Source organism: Microtus oregoni, unplaced genomic scaffold (genome assembly GCF_018167655.1).
Source record: "Microtus oregoni isolate MIOR12 unplaced genomic scaffold, Mior012 000015F_ref0000493, whole genome shotgun sequence".
NCBI classification, from domain to species: Eukaryota; Metazoa; Chordata; class Mammalia; order Rodentia; family Cricetidae; genus Microtus; species Microtus oregoni.
Genome location: NW_024543074.1, coordinates 35,980,817 through 35,992,120, shown reverse-complemented (window position 1 = coordinate 35,992,120; position 11,304 = coordinate 35,980,817). Strand labels below are relative to the sequence as shown.

The 11,304-nt window shown below is 43.8% G+C and overlaps 1 protein-coding gene across 2 annotated transcripts in view; it reads left to right on the top strand.

Annotated features, from left to right (window-relative positions):
* Positions 1-6: 6 nt before the first annotated feature.
* Positions 7-11,304, top strand: part of Ttc19 (tetratricopeptide repeat domain 19) — a 34,295-nt gene continuing 22,997 nt past the window's right edge. The window contains exons 1-8 of one of the 2 annotated variants that reach the window (XM_041663852.1): positions 7-251; positions 340-443; positions 2,036-2,146; positions 2,587-2,625; positions 3,311-3,367; positions 4,046-4,107; positions 8,923-9,017; positions 11,221-11,247. In XM_041663852.1, coding sequence (XP_041519786.1) covers positions 71-251; positions 340-443; positions 2,036-2,146; positions 2,587-2,625; positions 3,311-3,367; positions 4,046-4,107; positions 8,923-9,017; positions 11,221-11,247 — 676 coding nt within the window. In that variant the 5' untranslated portion in view covers positions 7-70. The remainder of the gene's footprint in view (positions 252-339; positions 444-2,035; positions 2,147-2,586; positions 2,626-3,310; positions 3,368-4,045; positions 4,108-8,922; positions 9,018-11,220; positions 11,248-11,304) is intronic. The other variant, XM_041663853.1, reaches the window with a different exon arrangement.

Here is an 11,304-nt window from a genome sequence, read left to right as displayed (position 1 = left end):
CGCGCATGCGGCCAGGCGGGGCGTCCCGCGCCAGTCGCAGCTGGTGGTGCGCTGAGGACGCGCCGGAGGCATGTTCCGGCTGCTGCGCTGGCGTCTGGGCCGGACGCTGCTGCGGGCCGCGGGCCGGCGGTGCGGAGGATGCGCCGCGCGTCTGCTGCCGGAGCGGGCGGGCGACACGGGGCCGGGCGCCGAGGGGCGGCCGAGCCGAGGCACGCCGGCACGGGGACAGGGACTGCTGCCGCTGTTGGCAGGTGAGCGGCTCGCTCCCGGGCGGGGCCGGGCGGGCGGGGGCGCGGGGGCGCGGGCCGGTCCCGGTGACCTCTGAGCCGCTTCTCGCAGCGCTCGCCTGGTTCTCGCGGCCCGCAGCGGCGGCGGAGCAGTCGGGAGAGGACGAGACAGACGAGGTGGAGGCCGAGATCATCCAGCTGCTGAAACGAGCCAAGGTGAGGGGGCTCGGTCGGGCGTGCGCGCTCTCCGCTCCGCTTTCCCCGAGGTCTGGATGGATTATTGGCCCCAGGTGCCAGGCTGGCATCAGTCCAGACCGGTCCGCTCTGAATCCTGCCGCAAAACCGTTGCGGTCGTGAGCGCAGGTGGAGATGGCACCCTCGCATTTCTCTTTTGTCCGAACGTTCTGAGTGGGGATGTTTTGCGGGGGTGGTTTTAATCAGCTTAACCAGTCAAGCCGAAGTGATGTTATGTGCATAGTATATGTATGACGCCTCGAAAATGCAATGTAGTGTTGCTTATGTCTCTTGGTTTGCGTCTAAATCTGTTTCTCCACATTCTTTTATATTTTCTCTCCAGGTTTGTTTCATCTCTTCCAGTGGGTTCAGTATCGACTTAATGCCATCAACGTCCACATTTGTGTTCCCAGACTGCAGTGTGCCATTCACGTGTTGTCTCTTGTGTCGCTACCTCATACTTAGCATGTTCCGAACTAAGCACTCGTTCTTAAATGACCCCTCCTAAATATGTTCTTCAACACTCTTCGCTTTGCCACCTGAAAAAAATAACCAGCCTAAAAAAACCGTCGTGGTTCTTAAAGTGCGTTGTTGATAACCCCCAGTCACACAGCAATAATCACAGTGCCATCAAAATCAAAACTCTTCTCCAATCTTTCCGAGCCCTCCACCCCATCTCCCCCCGTTCTTCTCACAGTGGTCCTGTTCCCTGGCCCCACTGCAGTTCTTTTTCTGTGCGGCGGCCGAGCGATGTTTTGAGAATGTAAAGCAGAGCGTATTGCCTTCTTGTCTGATCATTGGGCGACTTCTCCCAGTGTCTGAGGAAACACAAGCCTGTCGTGGGCTGCAGGACTGGAAGTGACCGAAGTGACAGTGACTCTGACTCATTGTCCTCCCTCCACCTGTCCTTCCTTGCATTTTTTTCCCAGGAACCATTTTTCTCTGTCTGTAGGAGCTTCACTCCTTATCTCTGTTGGGGCCATTCTTCTGTCCATTTTGTCTGGTTGACTCCTTCTCCTTACCCCATTTTTATTCTCGTTTTCTTGAACACTTCCTTGATTCCCATTAGATGAGATCCCTGATTCACTCTGTGGTGTTTTTCTTTGTTTGCTCTCCTCATGAGTTTTAATTAAGCCTCCTTGTCCTACGTGGTCCCTTAGAATCTACAGGAAGAGGAAAAGAAGGTGAAAGGCAGGTAGCTTCCTCATAAAGTAAATACCGCATCAGGCGAGGTGCTGCACACCTTTAACCGCAGCACTCAGGAGGCAGAGGCAGCCAGGTCTCTGTGGGCGTGAAGTCAGTCTGGTCTTTGTCTCCGGAAAAAATAAAGATTGCTCACATTCCTTCTGTCTGGTCTGTTAGTCAAGCTTTGTTGTATAAGCATACCTAGATGCAAGGAGGCTGTTCTCCCTGTCTTCTCTGTCAGCATGGTACCTGGGCATAGTGGGGATGCAATAACTACATGATGAATTAGTGACTTTCTTCTGTGTACTGTGTTGTATCTAATCTGTAGCAGTATGCACATCTGCTTTCCTTACATTTCATATAACGTTTCCTTTGTCTTCTCTTTTTAGCTGAGCATCATGAAAGATGAGCCAGAAGCGGCGGAACTAATTTTGCATGATGCTCTTCGCCTTGCGTATCAGAGTGATAACAAGAAAGCCATCTCTTACACTTACGACTTGGTAACTCCTCTGAGCAGTTTGAGCTATTGATGAGGAAGGGTGGATGCTGAGGAAGTGCTCCTCCTAGTTTATCTTCCTGACTCTCCAGATGTCCCGAAGGTTTTCGTTTTCTACGTTTTCTTTTGGTTTTAATTTTTATATCCTTTATGGGGTCACTTATAATTTCAGACCAGAAAGAAACAGATATCTTAGTGTTCTTCTCTTCAGTGATGAGTAGATGTGTTTAATTTGCTTCCAACAGAATGTATAGAATAAACTCGGGGCTTCTCTCGCTATTGCTGTACTGAGCTGATAGCAGATTAACTGGTGACATTTTCTCTGTTTTGAACTTTTTTTTTTTTAAAGATTGTTAAAGCAGGAAAGAGTCTCACTTAAAGGTTTTTAAGTTGGTGTAAACTGCAGTGTTCTGAATTGAACAGCTTTTTATAATTTGCTTTCAGATGGCCAACTTGGCATTTATACGCGGGCAACTTGAAAATGTAAGTCAGTCTCTTTGTGATATCTTGAAGTGGTAACCCCTCAAGGGAACTGTAACAGTGAGGAGATAGGTTATTCTTCAAAAAGGTCCCTAAAATACAGTGACTCAAGATACAAGTGTTCTTTTTAATTGATTAGCCCACAAGTAGGTAAAAAGCTACAAGCAGATTAGGCATCTCTGTGTGGTTCAAAAATCTCGGGTTCATTTTGAAGTATGTCTTCATCTGCCATGAGTGAGCTGACTCATCATGCAGCCTGCGGGAAGGGGAAAGGAGAGAATTTGGTGCAAGTAACATTCTTATGAAATGTCTTAAAGGTGTTGACATTCTCTGCCTGTTACTGTTAGCTAGAACTTAAATTTGTGGTATGATCACACCTAACTAAGGAAGGCTGATTAAAAAATCGAGGCTATTTTGAAAACTTAATTGACAGTTTGCAATCTGTCACACGAATTCAGGTGATTAATCTCTTCAAGTTAGCTTCCATTCATCGCAGGGTACTTTAAGGTACAGATTAGAAATGAGGCCCTGATCCTTTGGTCCCTTTATAAGAGTCTCAGTGCTCTGCATATCCCTTGGGGGGGGGGAGCACGCGTGTATGTATGCATGTATTCATGTATGCACCTAAGATTGGTACTTGGAATCAAGAGTCACATGTAGTTTTTTTTTTTAATATTTATGCTTTTAGGCAGAACAACTTTTTAAAGCGACAATGAGTTACCTGCTTGGAGGAGGTATGAAGCAGGTAAGGACACTAATGTTGCCTCCTCATTGATGCAACTAACAAAATGAGAGCTCCCTGTCTTAGGGTTTCTGTTGTTGCGACGAAAACATCATGACCAAACAGTAACTTGGGAAAGAAAGGGTTTATTTCATCTTAAGCTTTCTGGTCAAAAGTCCATCGCTGAGGGAAGTCAGGGCCAGAACTCTAGGTAGGTACCTGGAAGTGGGAGCTGAAGCAGAGGACGTGGAGAAATCCTTCTTACTGGCTTCCCGTGGCTCACTCAGCTTGCTTTCTTAGACCACCCAGTCCCACAGTGGGCTGGACACCCCCACATCAGTCATTAATCAGTAAAATCCCCACAGATTTGCTTCCAGACAGTCTGCTGGAGGCATTTTTCTCAATTGAGTTATTCTCAGATAACTGTAGTTTGTGTCTAGTTACCTAAAACCAACCAGGGTATGTCTTGTAGCCCCAGACCTAGCACACACACAAAAAAAAAAAGTTATTTCGCCCTTAGACCTGTAAAAAATGGCTAATATTTCACTGATTCCAAATGATGATGGACAAAGAATTCATAGTTGGCTAATTCCTTTAAAGGAGCAAAGACTGGCTTTAAAGCCAAATTCAGTAGAGAAGTTGGAAATACTCCATAAGAAATTTTTACTTTTCATGAATTGCTTTTTTTTTTAATCCCAACAGGAAGACAATGCAATAATTGAGATTTCTCTGAAGCTGGCCAGTATCTATGCCGCTCAGAATAAGTAAGTATGATCAGAGTATAGAAGTGGCAGTGGTTGGGTAGTAGAGTGATGAGCAGAACACTCAGACCTTGGGGTCTCCAAAAATTGAATGTCATACTTAAAGTGTCTCATTTTTCATTTTGGTAATTTTGAGACCTTTTCAGTTTCTCTCCTTCCGTTTCCATTTACCTGAGCGGAACACAGCCCTCATCCCTGTAACTGTACTGTGATAACTAATCAAGTATTTGATGTTTGCTTGAAATGAGAAGTGAAATAGTTAGATCCGTAGTTAACTTCCTAGAAGCAAAGGGAACAGTGTAAGAAGTTCCACAGCATAATAGACTTGAAGAAACCACTCTGCGACTACCAGCAAAAGAGGAAGTTAAGTATGCAGTTAAATGGTGAGAATTTCTTTTGGGTTGTCTCTGGCTCAGCTTACTATCCATTCTGGAAAATAAGTGTTGTCTTAGTTAGGGTTTCTTTTGTTGTGTTAAAACATTATGACCAAAAGCAATGTGGAGGCAGGGAGGGTTTATTTGGCTTAAACATTTGGAGGGAACCCAAGTCAGGAACTCAAAATGGGCAGGAACCTAGAGGAGGAGCTTATGCAGAGGTCATGGAGGGGTGCTGCTTACTGCTTTGCTTAGCTTGCTTTCTTACAGTACCCAAGACCACCAGTCCAGGGGGGCATCATCACATCAGTCTCTAAGAAAATGTCCTACACTTCATCTACAACCCAGTTAACATAGACATTTTCTCAGTTGAGGTTCCTTCCTCTTAGATGACTCTAGCTTGTATCTAGTTGACATAAAACTAACCGGCACAAGTGGCTCTAGTGGAATTAGATGTTTTGTTTAAATGTAAGTGGAAATAATCATCAGTAGGATTTTGGTGGGTGATAGAGCCAGTAGTAGAGGGAATTCTGGATATGGAAGTTAGGAATTAGGTTTAAAATAGTAGATGAGTTTAAAGTCTTTTCTTTTTTTTATTTTTTATTTTAGAGACAGAGCTTTTCTTTGTTGCCCTGACTATCCTGGAACTCGCTATGTAGACCAGGCTAGTCTCAAACTTTGCACTTTTCTCTGCTTCATGAGTGCTGGGCTTAAAGGCATGTACCACTACAAATGACCCTAAATACTTAAAAAGAGGAAAAATCCCATCAGCTACATAGAAGGCTTTAGGAAACAGTTTAGATGTTGCCAAAAGCTAGCAACCCATGAGGCTTTAATGACCCTTGTGATAAAATACAATCTATTGAGGGATGACGTGGTAGAGTTTAGGCAGGAACTGAGGCAGAAGCCTCAGAGGAGGATGCCTACTGGCTTGCTTTTCTTAGCTTGCTCGGTTTGCTTTCTTATATACCCCATGACTGCCTTGGGTAACACTACCTACAGTAGGCTGGGCCCTTCCATGTCAATCATCAATCAAGAAAATGCCCCCCCCCCACAGGTTTGCTTACAGGCTATTCTAATGGGGCATTTCTTCAGCTGAGAGCCCCTCTTTATCTCTAGATTGTGTCGTATTTACAAACTAGGTAGCATGATTGACCCCTTGTCACCTTGACACAGAAACATCACTGTTCACATATATCCTTTCCTTTCGTGCTTGGTCCCCAATATGTCATGTGAATATTACTATCACAAAATAAGCCAGGTTGGTCTCCTAACTCACAGAGATTCACCTGCTTCTACTATCTGAGTGTTGGAATTAGAGGTGTGTACTGTCACGTCTTGCCTAAAACATAATATAACTTTAAAAGATGCACAGTCTTAAAAAAATTGTCAAATACTTTAAAATCCAATCACTTTAAAATATCCAACTGTGGGTTTTGTAAAACCAAAGTAAGTTTCATAGTTTCTATTCTAAGAGGGAAAAAACCAGGGCATGGTTATGATCAAATCAAAGCAAAACCCAGTTCTTCTCAGAAGTATAAATAGCTGTTGTGTCTGAGACTCAAGATCTTCTGATCTCCAATGGGCTGGGCAGCCCTAGCTCTTCCTCCCCTGCATACATAACTTATAAACTTGGGTCAGCTCTTCCTTGGCAGTTGTCCTGTGGTTCTAGTCTCCAGTAGGCGGGGGTCTCCACTGCACCTGAGACTGCCCTTTCATCATGTGCAGGGACTCCCCCCAAGCCATGCAGGGCCATAGCCTCAGCTCTTCCCATGACCATTGCATGCCTTCAAAACAAGTACCACCTGGGTGACTCTTACCAAGTTTGTCAATATGAGATACGGCTTTGGCTCCCTCTGGACCACAGCTTTTGTGTGTTGACCCTCAGGAAACAGTTTCAGAATATTTCACCTCAATGATGCTGGTGGTAAAATCGCCTCTAATTCTCAGCTTTGGCTAAGCAGCCTTTGTTCTAGCACAGCAAAGACTTCACTTTATGCCAATGACACTGGTATCTTGTTAGTCACAGCTAATTTTTCAGCTCCAGCTGATGAGAAACCACAGCGCCTCATTACAAAATAGCGCACAAACGGTCCTGACAGTCCTTGTTCCCCCAGAAAAGTCAGGCCTCATTCGTCTGCATCTCTACAACATCCCCATTTCCCAAGCGCCCACAGCAGCCTGTTAAATTCTGAGCATTGAGTGGCTTTCCCAGCTTCAAGTGTCAGTGTCCTTCTGCAATTGTCCCCAAAACAGCGTGATCAGGTCTGTCAGCCATAGTCCATGGTCCTGGTACCAATTTCTATGTTAGGGTCTTTTGTTGTAGTGAAACACCATGACCAAAAGTAATTTGGGGAGAAAAGGGTTTATTTTGTTTAACAACTGTTACATCACACAGTATCACTGGGGGAAGTCACGGCAGGAATTCAAAGCAGAAACCTGGAGACAGGAATTGAAGCAGAAGTCATGGAGGAACACTGCTCGCTGGCTTGCTCAGTTTGCATTCTTTTTTTTTTTTTTTTTTTTTTTTTTTTTTTTTTGGTTTTTCGAGACAGGGTTTCTCTGTGGTTTTGGAGCCTGTCCTGGAACTAGCTCTTGTAGACCAGGCTGGTCTGGAACTCACAGAGATCCGCCTGCCTCTGCCTCCCGAGTGCTGGGATTAAAGGCATGTGCCACCACCACCCGGCAGTTTGCATTCTTGTATACCTTGTAATCACCTGGTGGTGTAGGCACCACTCATATCACGATCAGACAAGAAAATGCCCCAGTGTTTGCTTTGAAGTCAGTATCAGGGCATTGTTTCAGCTGTTCTTCATCTTAGTTGCTTTTCTCTGGGTTCTAGATGGCAAAACATTACGTGGCACAACTTTTTTTTGTCTCTAGGTAGAATTCGAAGGGGGAGCGCATGTATGTAAATCAGGAACATATCTAGACAGTTGTATTTAGGGCATGAGTTTAGGGAGAGAAGTAAGGTTGGTGTCCTTTAGGTTTTAGCTGCTGCAGAGATTTGATATCACATCAAGCTTGATGCAGTTCAAAAAAGTTGCTCTTTGAGGTAGAGGTCCCAACCCTGGCTTCTCTTCTAGTCAATTGCTCCATTTTCATTAGCCTGCTAGTTTCTCTGCATGTTGATTGGGCACTAGATAGGCTGGAACTTCTGTGGGACTTTGACTTCAAGTCTTTCTGGGCTTTGTTTGAGATAGGGGCTGGTTCTGTTACATAGGCTGGCCTGGATTTTAGACAGAAAACAGCTCTTGACTTAGATCTTGAGCTTCAAGTTTGGCTGGTGCCAGAGTTCTGCAGCTGTGGCCACTCTAGAGCGTAGCATCCTACAGGACTAGATGTTAATGCTGTTGCAATTCCTCTGACAAGTAGAAACTCAAAGCAAATAAATTATAAATGCTGAAAAAGAAGGTTTGTAAGTCTCGCAGAACTGAAAGCTTTTAACTGTCTATTAACAGTACTTAAGTTAGTTTACTTTTTTCATTTTGTTTTATTAAGCAAAGCGTGAGATAAGAAAACACATTGCCAGGCTGTCGGGCTTATAGAAACTGAGTGTTGGGGTATATAGGTCAGTGTCAGAGTGCTTGTCTAGCGTGCTTTGAGGGCCTGGGAACTGCAGGAAAAAGGCTGAGATAGGGAGTTGTCTGTAGACCTTTTACTCAGATCGCATCTTGTGGTATTCCCTCTTGCCTTGGGGCTGGAAGCTTTATTCAGCCAAGGTTTGGGACTGGAGAAGGAAGGTGTTTTCTCCTGAGAATAAAACAGAGCACTGGTCCATCAGATCCCTCCTAGCCCAGCACTGGTCCATCAGATCCCTCCTAGCCTAGCACTGGTCCATCAGATCCCTCCTAGCCCAGCACTAGAAGATAAAGATTGAACTTTACAGTGTCAGTTGTGGTAAGAAAATAGAACCAATATGGAAGAGCAAGAACCAGAGTTGAAGAAGGAATTTCTTCCTGTTCCTTTGCAACTCTGTAGAAGCTATCCAGTGTCAGGCTGGATGCTTCAGAGCCCAGGGCTATACGTCAAGCCTTCCTGTGACATAGCTAGTATTTTGATTTCCATAGAATAATAATAAAAAAAAGCTTAAGTCGAAACACAGCTTGAGAGAAATGTTCAGCCCCAGAGTTTCCCAGAAGTCATGATGGCAACAGTTGGGAACCTCAAGGTGGGGCTCTGCTGCACGGGGAGACAGACTGGAAACTGTGGTGGGAGATAATGAAAGACTGATGGCTACACAGCACGAAAACGTTGACAGCATCTCTTAATTAACTTAAATAAATGACTTCAAAGCAAATAAACTTTGGAGAAATACAGATTGACAGCCCAGAGATAGAAACTTCTCAGTATTGATAATGCTTAGACCAGAGCTGTAATTATGAGGGTAAAGAGTTTGAGAAAATGTGAGCACAGCTGATTGATTGTTGATACTTCTTTCTAGACAGGAATTTGCCCTTGCTGGCTATGAATTCTGCATTTCAACTCTAGAGGAAAAAATTGAAAGAGAAAAGGAATTAGCAGAAGATACTATGTCAGGTAGGAAAATTTACTTGTGTAGGTTTTGGGTTTTCTCCACGAGTTTCCATTGCTGAATGTTCCATAAGGGGAAGAACCACGTTGTGGGTGGGCAAATTGTTCATTCTGAGAAGTAAGTGGCTGTCTTAATCCCACTTGAAGTAGGGTGTTTGTTTATATGACTCTTAGGTGATAGGTTCATAAATTTGCTGCTAACTTCTGCTACATCTGTAATTTTAGGAAATTGATAAATATATAAGGAAGTCCTTTCTTTTTGTTCAGTCATTTCTTAAAGTAGAGCTGGATGGGAGAGCACTTAGCTGCCAGGTACCAATCCCTACATTAGGGAAAAAGAAAATGAATCTAAATAGACAGCAAGTTAAGGAAGAAGAGAAAGTTCATGTTCATTAAAGTCATCTGCACTCATGAAGGCTGGGGGCTTTAAAGTTTTCTGTTTGTTTGTTTTTGTTTTGAGACAGGGTCTCATGTCCTGGCTGGCCTGGAACTTGCTATATAGACCTCTGATTCTGAGATAACACCCGTCTCTGCCTCTTGAGGCTCAGATTAAGGGTGTATGCCCCTACACCTGGCTTTTGTTTGGATTTTTTACGTGATTTGAAGTACTAGGAATATGCAGATTTTACATTTATAGAGAAACTTGTTAAATACTGACTCTGTGCCAAGAGGTAGCAAGATGCTAGGAGACCATAAGCAACTTTTCATCCCTAAAGTAAGGCTCCTGTGAAGAGTTGTCTGTACCTTATGTCTTCTAACTCTTTTGAACATAGTCAAGTGTTCTTAGTAGCTTTGATTCATGGGATCACTGGCTCCTATAGGAAACAATACCCTTTGACTTCTGGGGCATTGCACTGCTCTTTCCCCTTCCTCATCCTTATTTCCAGATGGAGTCTTCACCTGCTGCTTTTCCTTCTGGTTCACACCCTAGGAAATGTCATGTAGTCCCATAACATTTAACTATTATGTTTATACCTCCCACTGGCACGTCCTATTATAACCTGACTTTTATGGAAAGATGGCTGCCATGTGGTTGCTGGGAATTGAACTTAGGACCTCTGGAAGAGCAGCAGTCAGTGCTCTTAACTTCTGAGCCATCGCTCCAACTCTTCTCTCTCTTTCTTGGATATGATATTGCTGATATAGACTGGCATCAACATTCATTCATTCATTCATTTATTCATTTATTTATTTATTTATTTATTTTGGTTTTTCTGTAGCTTTGGAGCCTGTCCTGGAACTAGCTCTTTAGGCCAGGCTCGAACTCACAGAGATCCGCCTGCCTCTACCTCCCGAGTGCTGGAATTAAAGGCATGCGCTACCACTGCCTGGCGACTGGCTTCAACTTTAAGGCACTCTTCTGCCTCAGCCACTTCACTAGTGTGAGCCATTATCGGTGGCTCTTGATTTATTTCATCTCTGTGTCTCTCTTTCTCACTCTGACCAGGGTCTTATGTATCCCAGGCTGGCCTCACACTTACAGTAGAGCCAAGGATGACTTCATAATTCTCAACATCATGCCTCCACCTTCCGAGTCCTAGAGTTATACTATACTGATTTCTTTTGTGCTGTGGATGTGCTAGGCAAGCACTTTACCAAGTGAGCTGCATTTTTAATCCTTTGATTAAGACTATAAAACTTCATTATACTCCTATATACCTTTATTAAGAGTATAAAACTTGGGGCTGGAGAGATGGCTCAGAGGTTAAGAGCACGGGCTGCTCTTCCAGGGGTCCTGAGTTCAATTCCCAGCAACCACATGGTGTCTCACAACCATCTGTAATGAGATCAGGTTCCCTCTTCTGCCATGCAGATAGAACACTGTATACATAATAAATAAATTTAAAAAAAGAGTATAAAGCTTTTTCCAGCTTCAAAAATAGTTAGTAATTTTTTTTTAAATATTTATTTATTATGTATACAATACTCTATCTGTGTGTATGCTGCAGGCCAGAAGAGGGCACCAGATCCCATTACAGATGGTTGTGAGCCCCCATGTGGTTGCTGGGAATTGAACTCAGGACCTTTGGAAGAGCAGGCAATGCTCTTAACCTCTGAGCCATACTAATTTTCTAAAGAAAATTCTGGAGAGCATTACAAAAAAGTAAGGCTAATCCTGTTGCCAAGAAAGAGCAGCTGTTTACGTTCTATTATAACCTGACTTTTAATAATATACTGTGAAAATATACTTCTGGTTGTTTTTTTTTAGGTAGAAGAGTGCTTGTTGGAGATACAAGTGAGTTTCTTTGTGTGTGAATGTGCATGCTCACTTGCACACATTGAAAGGACAGTC